This window comes from Prionailurus bengalensis, chromosome X, assembly GCF_016509475.1.
Source record: "Prionailurus bengalensis isolate Pbe53 chromosome X, Fcat_Pben_1.1_paternal_pri, whole genome shotgun sequence".
Taxonomy (NCBI): domain Eukaryota; kingdom Metazoa; phylum Chordata; class Mammalia; order Carnivora; family Felidae; genus Prionailurus; species Prionailurus bengalensis.
The window spans coordinates 13126509-13144677 of NC_057361.1; the positions used below are offsets into that span (position 1 = coordinate 13126509).

An 18169-nucleotide genomic window follows, 5' to 3' on the forward strand; every position below is an offset into this window, starting at 1 on the left:
TATTCAGATAACTTTTTTTAAAGACAGAATGCAGGGGCACCTGAGTCGCTCAGTCAGCTAAGCATCCGACTCTTGAATTCAGCCCTGGTCAGGATCTCATGGTTTGTGAGTTCGAGCCCCGCATTGGGCTCTGTGCTGGCAGTGCAGAGCCTGCTTGTGATTCTCTCTCTCCCTCCCTCTCTGCCCCTCCCCTGCTCATTTTCTCTCTCAAAATAAATAAATAAACTTAAAAAAAAAGAATGTAGAAGTACTACATTGGCAATTAGATTTTACTGTCAGTGTTATTCGCCTTTGAATGCAAAAAAATATCCATTACTTGCAAATGTTCTTAAGGGGATCTGAAAGAACATACCAAGTAAATTTCCCCTACAGTGGTTCTGGGTGGAGTGACAAATGCTAGAACAGCAAACCCAACTAACCTGTGTCTTTTCTCTCTTTAAGAACTCCACATGGAAAATAAATTCAAAATGGCTGAAAGACTAAATGTGGGACAGGAAACCATCAAAATCCTACCGGAGAATATAGGCAACAACCTTTTTGACCTCAGTCACAGCAACTTCTTACTAGACATGTCGCTGAAGGCAAGGGAAACAAAAGCAAACACAAACTATTGGGACTTTATAATGATAAAAAGCTTCTCCACGGTGAAGGAAACAATCAACTAAACTAAAAGACAACCTAGGGAATGGTAGAAGATATTTGCAAACGACATATCTGATAGAGGGTTAGTATCCAAAATCTACAAAGAAGTTCTCAAATTCAACACCCAAAAAACAAACAACCCAGTTAAGAAGTGGGCAGATGATATGAAGAGACACTTTTCCAAAAAAGACATCCAGATAGCTAACAGACACATGAAAAGACGCTCAACATCACTCAGCATCAGGGAAATGCAAATCAAAACCATGATGAGATAGCACCTCACACCTGTCAGAATGGCTAAAATCAACAACACAAGAAACAACAAGTGTTGGTGAGGATGCAGAGAAAGGGGAACCCCCTTGAGCTGTTGGTATAAATGAAAACTGGTGCAGCCACTCTGGAGAAGAGTATGGAGGTTTCTAAAAAAAAAAAAAAACTGAAAATAAAACTACCCTGCAATCCAGCAATTGCACTAGTAGGTATTTACCCAAAGGATAAAAAAATACAGATTCGAAGGGGTACGTGCACCCCAATGTTTATAGCAGGATTATCAACAGTAGCCAAACTATGGAGAGAGCCTAAATGTTCATCAACTGACAAACGGATATAGAAGATGTGGTGTCTATACACAATGGAATATTACTTAGCCATCAAAAAGAATGAAATCTTGCCACTTGCAATGATGTGGATGGAGCTAGAAGGTATTATGCTAAGCAAAATAAGTCAATCAGAGAAAGACAAATTCCATATGATTTCATTCATATGCGGAATTTAAGAAACAAAACAGATAAACATATGGGAAGCAGAGAGGAAAGAGGGAAACACACCACAAGAGACTCTTATTTATTTAGTTTATTTATTTTGAGAGAGAGAGAGAGAGCAGAAGGGGTAGAGAGAGGGGGGGAGAAAGAATCCCAAGCAGGCTCTGCGCTAACATTGCAATGTGAGCACAGAGCCCGATGTGGGGCTCAAACTCTCAAACTGTGAGATCGTGACCTGAGCCAAACCAAGAGTCAGATGCTTAACCAACTGAGCCCTTGAACCACAAGAGACTCTAAATGATAAAGAGCAAACTGAGAATAGATGGAGGGAGGCAGGTGGAGGATGGACTAGATGGGTGACAGGCACTAAGGAGGGCACTTGTGATGAGCACTGGGTGTTGTATGTAAGTGATGAGTCACTGAATTCCACTCCTGAAATCCAATATTGCAGCACTGTTAGCTACCTAATTTTAAAGAAAAAAGAAAAGAAAAAGAACTCTATATGGCATCTGGAGAATTCTAAGGAAGAGAGAAGGAAGCACTTTCTCAAAATCCGGAGGCAAAGGTAGGGGGGCTAGAGCACCTGGGGAGCCACCAAAAAAACCCCAAAACAAACAAACAACAACAACAACAACAAAAAACACAGCAAGAAGGCAGAATAGCAAATCGTATAGTGAGTCTCACACATGACTGCACTATACTGGTTTCACCTTGTTGGGGAGCAGGAATTCCTGTCCCCTCAAAGGTCCTTCTGGCTGGACTAAGAATCAAATTGACATAAGTCAAATTAACAGGAGAAAACCAAACTTAATAGACATACATTCAGGGAGCCCACATAGACATGGAAATTGTTAAAGACGGTCAGACAAAATGAGGTCTGTATGTGACCCTGAACTAAGGAGAAGGGGTAGGGTTCTGAGACTTCAGAGGAAAGGAATGCACTTCACAGGGCAATAAGAGCAGATGTTTGCTAATTAGATGTTTGCCCTGCCAGACACCTGGGTCACTCAGATAAAACTTATCTCTGTTAATAACCCTTATTCTGGGAAAGACCTCCCCCCCAATTTAGATTATTCTGTGTAGTTAAGGGAGGGACAAAAGTTCCTCTGGAGTCTGTAGGGTCTCAAGTGACTTCAGTTCAAAATAATCCACGGGCCAAAGTGGCACATTCTGGGGGAGACTTCCTGAACCCCTTTGCACCCCAAACAAAAATATGCATAACCCAACATGAGATGCATTGAGATATTAATATATATACTTGTGCTCTGTGGCATATACCCAGGGATTCTGCCATGAGCGAGTGGTAGATCTGTACATCCTCTTTATATAGAATCTAGAGCTGTGCTGTGTAATTAATATATTTAGTAGTATAATATAATATACTACTAAAGTTTATATAATATTATGAAACTAAAATTAATTTCACTTGCTTCTACTTTTGAATATGGCTACTAGGAAATTTCAAATAATACATGTGGCTCACATTTTACTTTATTTTATTTTTTCATGTTTTATTTTTGGGATTGCGCTGGTCTATAGGCAGCTGGAGTAGAGAAGGGCAGAGAAAAAAGGTCGTGGAGTTCTTCTAAAACCTGGGGTGGGAAGCTGGGTTTCTCACCACCAAAGCATCTCTGCCCTGTTAGTGGCCTCACAATGACTCACAATTTTCAGGATGCTCCAAATCTGAGCAGTGTTACTTGAGGAAGTGGGCTCACACTGTGTCTCAGGAGCATCCTTAGGAAATGTTTGGGGTAGCCAATGATTGGTCCCGCTAATGTTGATAACAAAGATGCACCTGGCCAACTCCTACTCTCCCTTCAGGATTCGGTTCAAGCACTGTATTAGGCCCTTGCCCAGCTGGACCACATCTTATAGGTCTTCCATATTGTCTGCTGCATCAGTTCAGGGCTGGGCCCACAGTGCGTGCACAATACCTGTCACAAGCTGAACCGACTACTGACCTTTCCCTTGTACGTTTCTTGGTATTTCATAATTATTCTTTTTCCACTAAATAGAGAAATATAGTTTCCTCTGAAATAAGAATGCTGCTTAAACATTATGGTGAAACAATCCTCTCTGCATGGTATGTAGCAGGAAGGACCCAGAACCATTTGATACAATAGCCTCTAGGGAAGGGAACAAGGTGGCTGAAGACAGAAGTTTAAGAGAGATTTTTCTGTAGTCTTTCAACGTGGAACTTCATGTCAGGAATTCTTTTAAAATGTTTGAAAGAACGTATCTTCACTATACAGAAAAAAGATTTTGAAAGCTGCGACTCCATCAGAGACTTGTAAAGTTTTCTCGCAACACTCCTTTTAGATAACAGTCAACAAATTGGTTCTGTGAAGCACTAGATAGTAAATGTTTTAGGCTTTACGGGTCTCCAACAACTACTCAGCTCTGTCACTGTAGCAGGAAAACAGCCACAGACAACAGTTAAAAAAAAAAAAAGTGTGCACAGCTATGTGCCAATAAAACTTTATTGACAAAAATAGATTGGGATTTAGCCTACACCTATAGTTTGCCACCCCCTGCTTTAGATAGTGCTTCCTTTGAACAACAAAGCAAGTGCAATCATGCTTTTTCCTTCTTCATTCTTTTTTTTTTAATTTAAAAAAAATTTTTGAGTTTATTTACTTATTTTGAGAGAGAAAGACAGAGAGAGTGAGCAGAGGAGCAGCAGAGAGAGGGAGCGAGAGAAATCCAAGCAGGCTCCACGCTGTCAGCGTGGAGCCCAAAGTGCGACTTAAACTCACAAACTGCGAGTTTGTGACCTGAGCTGGGACCAAGAGTCAGATGCTTAACCGACTGAGCCACCCAGGTGCTCCCATGTTCTAGGTTTTTATCTTACTCTCCATATCGAATGCTCCCAGAGTATTAACTGAAAGCATAGTCCCTCCCAGGGAAAACGAATCAAAGCAATACATCTATTTTCAAGACAATTTCTTGTTCAAGGAAAAGATAAGAAGTTTCAAACTTGACAATAAGGCACTACATCACCACACAGTGCCACCTGGATTCCCCAACATCACCAGTATTCTTCTCAGAGGAGAAGGTAGTACCAAGGAAGCTACCAGGATGGAAAGGGAGCCCCATTCGGAAGAGAGAAAATGGAATGGCATCCATAGATTTGCCACCATGTTTTAGAGGTCTTCGTGGACATGAACCTTAAAAACTAAAGCTGGGTGGCAAAAAGCAATTCACCCAGTTCAAGTTATATTTCCATCAAGGCCTGGTTTGGAAGACAGCCCCTGTAATAAAAGACAGATTAATAGGAGAAAAACAAACAGTTTACTAACATTGTATACCTCCAGTACACAAAAGATAACTATTACTCAGTTTTCACAGCTTTTCCTATGTCTGCTGTTTCTTTAAAATCAGCCTAAAATAATCCTTATACCAATGAGACATATTTTGGGGGTGTTGGGGAGGAAGACCTTCCTGTGCCCTTCAAGGTCCTTCTAGCCAGACTAAGAATCGAACTGACATGAGACAGATTGACAGGAATAAATCAAATTTAATAGCATACGTAAGGAGAATCCACACAGACATGGAAATTCCAAAGATAAGGAGGCAACTTGAAGTTTAGCTAAGGAAAGGAGGAGGGGCCTGAGGACACAAAGGGGAGAAAGACCATTAGCGGGAAGGAAAAGGAGATGTTTTGAAAAACAAGGTTGCCCTATTATGCAGATAAGGTTTTTAGGTAAAAGGGGGTCTCTGTTAACAGCGCTCTTCTCTCCAATGTGAATTTTGGAAGTTGAGGGGAAGCAGAGAGCTTTTCCCACATCTGCTGGGTTTGGATTACTTTCCACTAGAAATAATCTTTATGCCAAAGTGGCCCATCTTGGGGCAGCCTGCCCTGGGCCCCTACAGGGACAAATTCTGCTCGCCTTCATTTCCCCCAGCACCTGACACCATGTGTGGCTCATGCTGGGGGTTCAAGACAGATTTCTTAAATGAACGATTTATAATAACTTCCTATGTGTTCAGGTCCCACAACTGCTCCGCTACTACTACCTACCACCAAGCCTTCAACGGATTCCAGGTTCAAGGAGTGTCTCCAAAAGAGAAAAACCTCACGGAGCAACGACAGAAAGACTAGTTTAGGGTTTTTAAGCGCCTTTCTTCCGGTCCTATTTACATGCATCATTAACCCCCAGTGAGAGCACTCAGTGATAAGTGACTTTAGAAATCATCATCATCACAATTGAAAACTTCCATTTAAGCCAGACTACCCGCCCCTTTGTGATGTTAAAGTCTGCCCCCCCCCCCCCCCCCCCCCCCCCCCGTGCTTAAATCCCGCTTTCTATGAGGCCCATTCCGGCTTTTAACTTACCTTGTGGGCTTTTCATTTGGAGCCTCTTGTGATCTTCAAGCTGTAATTTTCACAAGTGGAGCCCTAAAGCTCTTTAATATTTTTATTTACCAGAATTACTCCTTTCACTTCTGCCTGTGTTTGCAGGATGAATTTTCTGTAGTGTCTCACAAAATAACGCTGTAACACCTCACAGCACGAAGAGGAAAAAGTTAAAGGGCCAAAGACAACCACACACAAGGAAAGTTAACTGAGCAGTTAAAATATTTAAATCAGTATCAGAAAGCTCCAGTGCGCAACAGCTGTCCTCTCAAGGACATCGAACAGGAGCATACTTGATACCCTTCAACTGTTCACTTTAAATTGGTAAATTCTAGGTTATGTGAATTTCAGCTCAATTAATCTATACATATATATTTTTTATTCCCCCTTAAATTCTGCTCGCCTGCCTTACTTGCCATCCCTAGTCTTGGACTTGTTTAATTTTATTTGTAACTAAAAATAAGCAGGGTGACAAACTGAAAGAAACTTGGGCCGCACCCAAACTTGTGGTTGAGTTCCAGCTCACAGAATGACTCCATTTTTACTCGAAAATCACTATCGCATGTGCCCTGTCAGCCTTCTCATACATCACAGTGAAGGCCGGGTTACCTGGATCCTTGCTCCCTGCCAGAACAGCACCACTCGCCAGACAAAACACAAACACACTTTCTCCCCCATGAGGTCATTGGGAAAAGTTTAATTGGCTACAGAAATTTGTGAGAACCAAAGGCTGCCTCTGGAGTGAAACGGAAACTAGCCCTTTGGTTCTGGTTCATCTATAATTAGATCCCCTTTGAGGCTTTACATCCATGTTTGGTGGAAAACAGAGCAAATCTTTAAGAGTATGGTGATTTCCTCAGAGAGTTCATTCATCCTGGCTTCAATTACATCAGAGCCTAAAAAAGAAAGAAAGAAAGAAAGAAAGAAAGAAAGAAAGAAAGAAAGAAAGAAAGAAAGAAAGAAAGAATTAGCAACATCAGAAACTGAATAATGTAAGTCTTAAAATACCTCCAACTAGCCTTTGTACCATTTTGGTTTGCTACTAAAGGTCTCCATGTTTGAGGTAAACCTAAACAGAGAGAGATATGCTTTCCCTAGTGAACATGAATATTCCACCCCAAAGTGAAATATGAAGAGAGCTCATACTAGAGCAATTAACTCTTTATAATCTTTTCAGAAGCTTCTGTCCTGCTAAGGGAAGCTGCTCATTCACTTCAAGGCCTGCCATAACACTAGACTTGTCCCAGGCAATATCTGCCTCTGAGCCTGAGTTTAATAAAGCTATCCAGACTGCGATCCTCCCTAATAAAGCCTAAAAGAGCCATGGAGAAAATAAGCTGTCCTCAGAAGCCAACCCGGTCTCTGGCATCTTCCTACAAAGAAATAAAATACAATTTTATTTTATACAAATCCAAGGAAATCTGCTTTTCCCTGAAGGACCTAAACGAGGGATCAGCAAACTGTTTTTATAAATAAAGTTTTATTGGGAAAGCCACACCCCTTCATTTATGTATTGTCTAGGCTTGCTCTCCCTCTAGAATGGCAGCGTGGAATAGTTGCAACAGAGACTGCACGGCCCGCAAATCCTAAAATATTTACTATCTGGCCTTTTACAGAACAAGTTTGCTGACTTATTACTACTCTAACCACTATCGCCCCCAGACACACATTTGTAAGCGCACTTACATATTTGTTCCTGGCCCCAGGTGCATTCCATTTTCTCCCTGCTAACCATTTTCACCAGAGCTTTCTCTGGTGCATCCCAGTTTCCCCAAAGCATGATCGGCTGTTAGGCCTATCCTAACTATGCCCTGGGATGCTCCTGTTTGCTACCTATGTTAGTCAAATAAGAGCATCCCGAGAGAGCAAAATCCTACAAGGCAAGTCCTACGATGCTACTTTCTCCACGGAACAACAGCTTATCTGTAAGACCAACAGATAATACTTGAGGATTCCATCTTACCCTCTCAGGAAGTCCTGATCATTCCAGGTCATGTATTAGTTTCAGCTAATTTCCAACTCAGCTATTCTTGGCTCTGAAAAGCTGTCATCACTGGCATCGCTGTATCTATCACTAGATCAAAAGAGGAACTAATTTAGCAAGGTGTAAAAAAACAAAACAAAACAAAACAAAAAACAACCCTGGACCATTATTCTATTTCCAATTCTGAACACTTTCCATAATTAATCCCCATTCAGAGAAAATGCTAAGAAATATTCTACTGTCACTTTCTAGGCACTACAGAAAGAGGTTAGTTTGACTGCACATGGTGATCTCCTTTTGTCAGATGAGCTGATCACCTGCTTTCATCTTGTTGGAGGTAACTTATTCAGAAAATTGATAAAATCATTTCAACTTAGATTACCATTCATAACCTTCTGAAGACTGCTAATAAAGATCAGTAGCATGAAAGTTTTCCATTCCAACATTCTCAGACATCCAAGGATTTGAGAAATAATTTGCACAATTATGCTATTTTCATATTAGAAACTTTATGGCATGTTCCTACTCCCTCGAGTCACATGTAGTATTCAAAACAGGACCAATTACTGACACAGATGTTGCCATGTTGGGTTCCCTCAGAAGTGCACCTTCTCCAGGAGATAGCCCTGAAATTGTAGTTCTGTTTTGAGCCATGAGCTCAGGGTGGGATTCCTCTCGTTCGGTTCCAAATAAGTCAGCAAGTAGATCAACTCCACAAGAGTTCTACTGATCTATGGAGATGACGTTGCCCGGAAGTATTTTATGTGTGACCCAATCCTGACCTTGACCAACTTTTTTTGCTGACATATAGCAATAGAAATCTCAATTCCATAACAGGTGAAAATCCACTTTTTGTTTGTTTGTTTGTTTGTTTAAGGAGGAAAGGGAACAACTGAAGAAACCCTATGCTGACAGGTTAGGAAACAAAGATTTACTCTAAATATATTGAGCAAGTATCAATAAATACATAAACAAAAATGTGAAAGACAAGCCCACTCTCCTCCATGACTTTTGAACAAAATACTGGAAAGGCTGCAGGGGCGGGGCTAGAGTATGGACAGGAGATAAAGGATTAAGAACTGGCAGAAGAGAGCAGCCTGGGTGGCTCAGTCACTTAAGCTTCCAATTCTCAATTTCAGCTCAGGTTACGATCTCACAGTTCATGAGATGGAGTCCTGAGGTGGGCTCTGCGCTGACAGCGTGGAGCCTACTTGGGATTCTCTCTCCCTCTCTCTCTGTCCCTCCCTCACTCTCTCTGTCTTTGAAAATAAATACACTTAAAAAAAAAAAGAATTGGATACAAGACATGTTACAGAAACATTTAATGAACATATCCTTAACCAAATAGAAGAAAACTCCTACTTAGATTTTAAATCAGGAAAATCAGTTCTACTGTTACAAGAGGGTTTCCAGTAAAGAAAACACAGGAATAACTGAAGAATGTTTTTTCAGAAACTGCCCCTTCCTTATCTATGCAATCTCACTACACAAATGGAGAGTCTTTCCTGGTTCTGTGCAACAAAAAAGGATTTGGAAGTTGCACTCGACTTTCTCTGGGAGAAGAAACGAAGGTCAGGGTGTTGCAGTGATTCATCTGGCACACAGCTCATTCAAGGTGGGGCCAGAATCCCCATCATGCTAACCCAGGCCACAAGCTCAAGTCTAAACTGTGCTACAATGTGCCAGCAGTCACATGTCCCCTGACTCCACAAGTGAGAAAGCATCAGATTTTATACCTGCTTCCTTCCCTACTTCTGAACCCAGGGAAGAGTAAGGTGGGCCCACATCTTCCCCCTCACACCCCTGGTTGTACTATTTATTAGCCACATACTTTTGGACTGATCACTTGACTCCTGAGAGTCTGGGAAAAAGTAGTAACAATACCTACAACCTCACCAAAATGTTATGAGGGCCGAAAGAGAATGCATACATGTGCTCTGGAGACTGTATAAAAACATAAGTGATTGCTGTTTATGGGATTTACATATTTATAACAACAAGTCGTGGAAATATAAGGTCATAAAAACTGCCAAGTGCATGATTTTCAGAATTGTTTCTTGTACCGAGTAATTCCCTGCTCACGTTAGCCAGCAGACTTGGGTGGATCTGTTTGTAAGCTAATGGCTCTCATTTCTATCTGATGGCTGGCTACACCAAACTCTGACCACACATCAAAATGGCATAGGCTGAGCCTAACAAAGCGAGACTCAGCTTGAGTTTATTCACGTCCCAGGCAAATGAGTGGGTTCACTCATTTTCTTTCACATGTGTCGCTGGCCAGAAGCAGGACGATGAAATAAGCCATGGCCCTCAAGAACAGAATCATCAAAATAGGCATTGCTGTGAAACGTGCTGATTTTAGGGCATTCACGTGCCAGCAAAAAGCAAGTGCTAGAAATAAAACGTAGATCATCACCACACGCAGAATAGCAATGGCTCCCGCACATTCCATAAAATGCGGGTGCTACTCTGTGCCGTATATGACTTAGGGGTTCTTTTTGCTTTCACACAGAACAAACTTAAAGAAGTCATAAGATATAGTTATTTGGGTACATTTGCACTTAATTCGAGACATCACAGCTCTATCTTAAGGCTAACCCATCTTTTTAAATAATCTTCTCTGTACCCATGCACATGTTTCTCAGGAGGGAAAATTATTAGACATTCAGGTCTTACATGTTAAATTCTATGAAATGTCACAGAATATGGACTCATTTGTGTGTATCTTGATATATTTGATGAGGGGAAGTTTTTTTTTTTTAAGTTTATTTATTTTGAGAGAGAGTGAGCACGCACAAGCAAGCAGGGGAAGGGACGAGAGAGAGAGAGAGAGAGAGAGAGAGAATCCCCAGTAGGCTCCTCAGTGCTGCCAACACAGAGCCCAACTGGGGGCTCTAACTCATGAATCCTGAGATCATTACCTGAGATAAAATCAAGAGTTGGAGGTTTAACGGCCTGAGCCACCCAGGCGCCACTTGTGGAGGGGAAATTTTAAACCTGTACTGCCCAATATAGAAGCCACAAGCCACAGAAACTATCTAAATTTCAATCAATTAAAATCAAATTGAACTGAAAATTCCATTCCTCACTCACTTCAAGTGTTCACTATGTTACCGGGTCACTTGGTTCTTATCCCAGATGCACCAAAGAATTGGAGACCTGAGACCAGAATGGGCAGATAGAGTTTATTAACTAGATAAGTATAGTACACTTTCAAGAAAGAAAGGGGGCCACTGCTGGAGCAAAAGTGGTAATGGCCCCAAGAAGCTCTAGCTGCACCCTTTTAAACCTGTTTTCTGCATATGCAAATTTGGCTTTGATTGACAGCTGGTGGTTATAGTGCATTTTGGCTTCTGCGCAAGTGCCTACCCATGATGCACCTGTTATAATTGTATTTATTTGTGTATTATATATTTATGAGTTTCTAATGAGCTTTTGCTGTGACCTTAAGTGCAAGCTGCACCTTGTGCGCACATGCTCAGCTCGTGGAAGTCGCCTTGTGGCTTTTGAGCCAGCTGTGGGGCTAGGCCTTTCCTGTTCCCTTAGCTCTCAGAGGTGGCTCTGAAAGTGTGGCCGTTAACCCTGGGGGATGGCTCTGAGGGTGTGGCCAGCATCTGCTTTATGCCTCCTCCCTCTTGCTTAACTAACTACCTACCAAAAAGTCATGTGTGACTGGTGGCTGTCATATTGGGCAGTGCAGATTATAGAACATTTCCATCATTTCCATCATTGCATTGCAGAAAGTTCTATTGGATAGCACTTATTTTAAAACAAATGAATAATGATTTAAAAAAATATGATCATCTCCTTGTCACTCCCTTAAAAAAAAAAAATGTTTTTTAAGACCTGGCTATCTACAGTTAATGAAAATCATGGCAAATGTCTCTCGTGCATGCATATGCCCCCAAATAACGGAAGCACTCTTTTTTTCAAAAAAGTTTTTTACTATATTCTTTTTTTTTTTCAACGTTTATTTATTTTTGGGACAGAGAGAGACAGAGCATGAATGGGGGAGGGGGCAGAGAGAGAGGGAGACACAGAATCGGAAACAGGCTCCAGGCTCTGAGCCATCAGCCCAGAGCCTGACGCGGGGCTCGAACTCACGGACCACAAGATCGTGACCTGGCTGAAGTTGGACGCTTAACCGACTGCGCCACCCAGGCGCCCCATACTATATTCTTTTTAAGTAGGCTCTAAGCCCAAGGTGAGGCCTGAACCCACAACCCTGAGGTCAAGAGTCACATGATCTACCGACTGAGCCGGCCAGGTGCCCCTATGTTATTTTTTACAAGACAAAATGAAAATCACCAGCAACGACTCATGGGCATCTCTATCCTAACAACACTGGCTTGACTTACCAGACTTGACTGCAACAGTCTATGTGTGGTTCTTTGACAAATAAAAGGCTTGTCATAATCATTTGTCAAAGATTCCTGGCTCCTAATAAATTCCCAATGTAAGAAAACATATATTCCAAGGCCTCATATATCCCACCTTTTATGCTACCCCAGGGGCAGCCGTTAAACCATTTCTTCTCCATTAATAGAAAGAGGTGGTTGGAATTTCAAAAAACCTTTTTTTTGACGGCATACTGAGGATTCCCAGCCTACATGAGTTCCCACAATACTTTAGATCAAAATCCATTCTGTGTGGAACAAGCATGTTTTAAAACAGGTTGCCAGGCACACAGTTTTCTCCAAAGCATTGTTACTGCTACACTTACTTCCTTTTCAGAGAGCCCCTGGAAGCCATAAAATATAAGAGCAATGGAATGAAAACTTGGTATGCTGTGAATGACTTTTGCATTGAATAGTAAATGGTGGACTACAAGCCAGGCAGGGCATTAAAAGCACAGTAGTCTCTAGTACTAGGAACTCCATTCCTGGCTGGCACCCGTACCATCAGCACTGCAGTGAACCACCATCAATAAAAGAGCACCTTTCAATCAACATTTAAGCCCTAAGGGAAGGTGTACTCAAATGTGGTTTATTCACAGTACTTTACCAAAAAAAGTCTCAAGGTATGGAGTTGGTGACAAACAATGTGGGTCAGGGAAGGGGGTGCTGTTTTAAAAGGTGTTTTAAAAACTGCTTAAAAAGAATCATTTTTTTCCAGGTCACTTTTCCTTGAAATGTAATAAAGGGGAAAAAGTAGCCTCTTGATATCAGTAGCCGGAAAGGATGTAGACCCTGAGATTTAGGAGTAGGCTTGGAAAAAAGTACCCCGTAGGTAGCAAACCCAGAAGTCAAATCCATAGCACCTGCTCTATGCATCCACATTGTCCCCAAAGAAACAATCTATTTGCACCTGTCCCCTCTAAGGTATTTCTAGCTGGACTAAGAATCAAAGTGACATTAGACAGATTAATAGGGGAAAATTGAAGAGGCAAAAGTTTCTCTTGAGCCTGCAGGGTCTTGATCGCCTTCAGCTCAAAAACAGTCCATGTGCCAGGGGCGCCTGGCTGGTTCAATCGTTTAAGCGACGGACTTCAGCTCTGGTCTTGATGTCACCGTTTGTGAGTTTGAGCCCCACATTGGGCTCTCTGCTGTCTGCACAGAGCCCGCCTCGGATCCTCTGTCCCCCCTCTCTCTGTGCCTCTCCCACACTTGCTCTCTTTCTCTCTCTCTCTCTCTCTCTCTCTCTCTCTCTCAAAAATAAACACTTCATGCGGTGCCTGGGTGGCTCAGTCAGTTAAGCATCCAACTTCGGCTCAGGTCATGATTTCATGGTTGGTGAGTCTGAGCCCCGACTGGTAAACTCGAGCCCTGCTCAGAGCTCCACAGTCTCTCTCCCCGTCTCTCTGCACCTCCTGGGATTCTCTCTCTGTCCCTCACTCATTCTCGTGCTCTCTCTCTCTCACACACACAAATAAATAAATGAAAATTTTAATAGATAAATAGATTTAATTTAAAAATAAATAAATAAATAAACATTAGACAAAAAATAGTCCATGTGCCAAAGTGGCATATTTTGAGAGAACTTGTCCCAAACCCCTTCAAACTCTAAATAATCTTCATGCCAAAGTGGCCCATCTTGCGGTGGCCTGCCCTTGGCTCCTACACACCATATATTGTAAGAATGGCCCTTGGCCACACTAACCGTGCAGCCCGAAATTAAAAAAAAAAAATAGGCAAAACGATTCCAAGTTTAAAATAGTGCTAGAAAATGTACACCGGAGAGGCCACACCCACCTCCAATGCCCCCACCACCGGTCAGCAATGATTTTCCTCCAACTAGCATCCTAACAGGATACACATTGGCAGGATACAGACTCACCTCTCACTAAGCGGTTTAGGAATGTATATCAAGAGCCACAAAAGTGGTGTGAGCTGAAGCAAAAGCATTGAAATCTTCTGGGGAGATCGAGGGACTGCAAGCTGTTCCCTAAGGATCTGTGTGCATTTTATTCTAAAAGTCGAGAAGCCACTGAGAGTTTTAAACTCCAAAATAATGTAGGAAGATGGACTGAAAAGAGGAAAGCTGGAGGTAGAGACACCAGGTAGGAAGCGTTGTAGTAGGACAGCAGGACAGCAGAACTAAGGTAAAATTAATAATTCTCATTTAGGGGCACCTAGCTAGCTCAGTCGGTAGAGTGTGTGACTCTTGATCTCGGGGTTTGTGAGCTCAAGCCCCATGTTGGGCATAGAGCTTACTTAAAAAAAAAATCCCATTTAATTTCCCACCATAGACCAGACACTGTGTTAAGTGCTTTACATTTAGCCTGAGTGGCTCAGTCGGTTCAGCGTCCGAGTTCGGCTGAGGTCATGATCAGTGGCATTCGAGACCTGCATCGAGCTCTGTGCTGACAGCTCAGAGCCTGGAGCCTGTTTCAGATTCTGTGTCTCCCTCTCGCTCTCTACCCCTCCCCCCACTCTCTCTCTCTCTCTCTCTCTCTCTCTCTGTCTCTCAAAAATAAATAAACATTAAAAAAAAAAAGAGGAGGGTCCTGCTTGCCGGGGAACTCAGGAACTTGGCTTTCAGAATGTTTTATCCGTTACTAACTGATAATGCCAGTTTCACTTGGTGCAGGCTGTACATACAAGCAATGTGATTTACGGTGAATGCTTGCTTTCCTTCTGAGAGTCTGGAATGTGAGTGGCTACTAGGTAGAGAATGCCTATGTGACTAGCCCCAATAAAAACCCTAAACTCTGAGTCTCAAATGGGCATAAACACCACACACATTGCTGCAGGGGGAAGGTGAGCTCTGTGTGACCTTTCACGGGAGGGAGAGGGCACAGGAAACCTACAAATCGATTTCTCCAGACTCCACTTATATCTTTTCCTCTTACTGATCCAGCTGTGCAAACTTACTCTGTCACTGTAGTGAATTTCAACCATGAGTACAACTGTATTCAGATTTCCTTCTAGTGAATCATCAAACTTGTGGGTTGTTTTGGGGCTAAAACAAAGACTTTGAGTTTGATATTGCAGGTACTTTTGAGTAGCTTATAAAAACTTGAAAAGGGGCACCTGGATGGCTCAGTCGATTAAGCTTCCAACTCTTGATTTCAGCTCAGGTCATGATCTCACAATTCGTGAGTTCGAGTCCCACATGGGGCTCTGCACTGACCGTGTGGAGCCTTCTTGGGATTCTGTCTCCCTTTCTCTCTGCCCCTTCGCTGACTGCTCTCTCTCTCAAAATAAATAAAAATCAAACTTAAATTTAAGAAACCTGAGAAAACACTATCCTACAGCTGTTATGCCTCTTGAACAAAAGACTCCAAGTTGAAAACCAGGTGGAACTGGTCCTCATAACTGCTGCCACTCTACAGATAACAGAGTGGCCAAAAACTTAGCACACTAGCTCTAGATCCCCAAATAATATTCTCACTGCAACTTCCTAGGCACTAAAAGAGAACTCTTCTCCACAGGGCAGAATGCAGAGGTTATAGCTCAGGTGTACGAGCACAAAGCCAAAAATTTTTTTACATTCTGGGCTTTAAAGATGTCAGCTGCACATGTGCCATGTAATTACATACCGTCAGCCAATTTCTGGGAAAGGAAGTCATTATTCCAGTGTTCATATTCCTCGTTATGGTTGTTTATGGTTGATTACAGTCGGTAATCTTGTTTGACAGAAATACAGTCCCAACTCAGCTCACATTAGAGCCTGGCCGTCAAAGCAGCTGTCTGCTTTTCAATGTTCACTGACACCATGGAGCTGGGCAGAGAGAAGTTGAAGTTGAAGGTTCCTCTGGAATCCTGGTGTCTGTCACTGGGTTAATTCACTGGTGCCATTCTTAGTCAGAAAACCCCTTTAGGTGTCAGAATTAGACTACACTGTATCCATCCTCCCGTGCTACCTAGAATTGTTACTTTAGCAAACAAGGTTGTACTAAACAACCTCGTCTGTTGGGGAGCCAGGGAGGTAAAGATAAATAAGATGCTCGCCGCCCTTAAGAAATGCACTGGTTGGGGAGCCTGGGCGGCTCAGTCGGTTAAGGGACTAACTCTTGATTTCGGCTCAGGTCATGGTCTCGCAGTCCATGAGTTCGAGTCCCACACTGGGCTCTGCACTGACAGTGCGGAGGCTGCTTGAGATTCTCTCTCCCTCTTTCTCTGCCCCTACCCCGCGCTCTCTCTCTCTCTCAAAACAAACAAATAAACTAAAAGAGAGAGAGAGAAACGTACCGATTTATGGCTGATATGTAGGAATTGTCTGACTACCATGGAAGCACGCTGGTCAGCTGTAATTGCAACACCAGCATCAGAGTTATACTAAGAAGTCTTTCTCAGAAACTGCTGGTAAGCTTTACTCAGAGACCACCATCCCCCATGTGGGAATCGGCAGGCCATCCAACACATAGGTGGGCAGTCCCCACAAATTAGGTAGCATTTATTTCTAGCCACTGCTTGCAAACAACCAGTTTTGCGTGAATTATTTCTCTCAGCCATGTAACTTCCTCCACTGTCACTTTCCTTTTACATGTGGGCACCTGAAATAATGGAGACTATAAAGTGGCTGAGAAGGGTCACAGCGCACATGTGACATGGGACCACACTGGCATTTCCGACCTGCTACATAAGCCACGCGGTGTCAGAACACAGGACGCTCTCTCCACACACGATCTCACACGGAACCATATCACATGAGCCTGATCAAGTGCAGCTGCTCAGCTGGAGCAGGGAAGCTTCTGCCCCCTCAGCCTGCTCCTCGAAGCAGCCCAGATCCAGCTCCACAGGGCACAGTTTGAAAACCAGTGCGCCGGCTCCAGAGGACGAGGAATGATCATTAAGTCAGTAAGACACCCAACATGGAAATACGTAAAGCTGTTCCCATTTCAAAATGTGAGTAAAAGAAATGATAGAGAGCCGTGAGCTTCTCCTAGTAGGTGATGTCCCAAAGAAGCAGGCTTGGGTAACACGGGCACACACACACCCATCGGACACTGATCCTGGCACTCTAAACTGCAGCATCACGAGGATTATTTGCCACGATGAGGGTCAGTGACAGTAATCTTCTAAACAACACATATCCAGCTACTGTGGTACTAACTCTACCTAACCGCTCTCTAATTCTGGCCAGCTCCATAAAGTTACTGTATCGAATATTCTTGCATGAGAAGGAGTAAAGATATGAATTCTCCCCAAACTAATATTTACATGTAAAGAAATTTTCATGAAAATCCCTAAGGTATTTTTTTTTATTTGAACCTCATTTTCAAAATCATTGTATAATTCATCTGGAAGAATGGCAAAATATATTTTTTTGAAATGTTAAAGAATAACGGGTGTAGGGTAGATAAGGGCTTGATTTACAATAATGCTATGATGATGAAGAGGGTGGTAAGGGTTCAGAAATAAGAGATGAAATCATCAGTGGAACAAAACAGAAATCCCTGCAACAAATCTGAACTACTCAGCTTACTAACCGTGGGGGTGGGGTGCAGATACTACCTTAAGTAATACACCAATAATAAAGTACATATAGATTATAGATTTAAACTATAAAATTGAAAGCATAAGAATACCAGTGGAAAACAAATGGGCCATTATTTATACAATATTTTTGATAGGGAAAGGAAGATTTTAGGCATGATACTAAAGGCAGAATCCATAAAAGTTAAAGATTTGATTACATAAATTTTAAAAATATGTAAGTAAGGGCACCTGGCTGGCTCAGTCAGTAGAGCATGTGATTCTTGATCTCAAGGTTGTAAGTTCCAGCCCTATGTTGGGTGTAGAGCTTACTGAAAAATAAAATCTTTTTTTTTTTTTTTTTTTTTTAAATTTTGAGAGAGGAAGAGAGCCCATGCACAAGCATGTGAGCAGGGGAGGGGTAGAGAGAGCGACAGAGAGAGAGAGAGAAAAAGAGAGAATTCTAAGCAGGTTCCATGCTGTCAGCACAGAGCCTAACATGAGGCTCAATCCCATGAACCATGACATCATGATCTGACCAAAAATCAAGAGTCAGACGCTTAAC

The 18169-nt window shown here is 42.3% G+C and overlaps 1 protein-coding gene across 4 annotated transcripts in view; it reads right to left on the reverse strand.

The window, feature by feature from the left end:
* Positions 1-6437: 6437 nt before the first annotated feature.
* CTPS2 (CTP synthase 2) overlaps positions 6438-18169 on the reverse strand; it is a 105065-nt gene continuing 93333 nt past the window's right edge. For all 4 annotated transcript variants that reach the window (XM_043570936.1, XM_043570935.1, XM_043570934.1 and 1 more), the window contains 2 exons: positions 7724-7834; positions 6438-6656 (listed from right to left, as the gene is read on the reverse strand). In XM_043570936.1, coding sequence (XP_043426871.1) covers positions 7765-7834 — 70 coding nt within the window. In that variant the 3' untranslated portion in view covers positions 6438-6656; positions 7724-7764. The remainder of the gene's footprint in view (positions 6657-7723; positions 7835-18169) is intronic.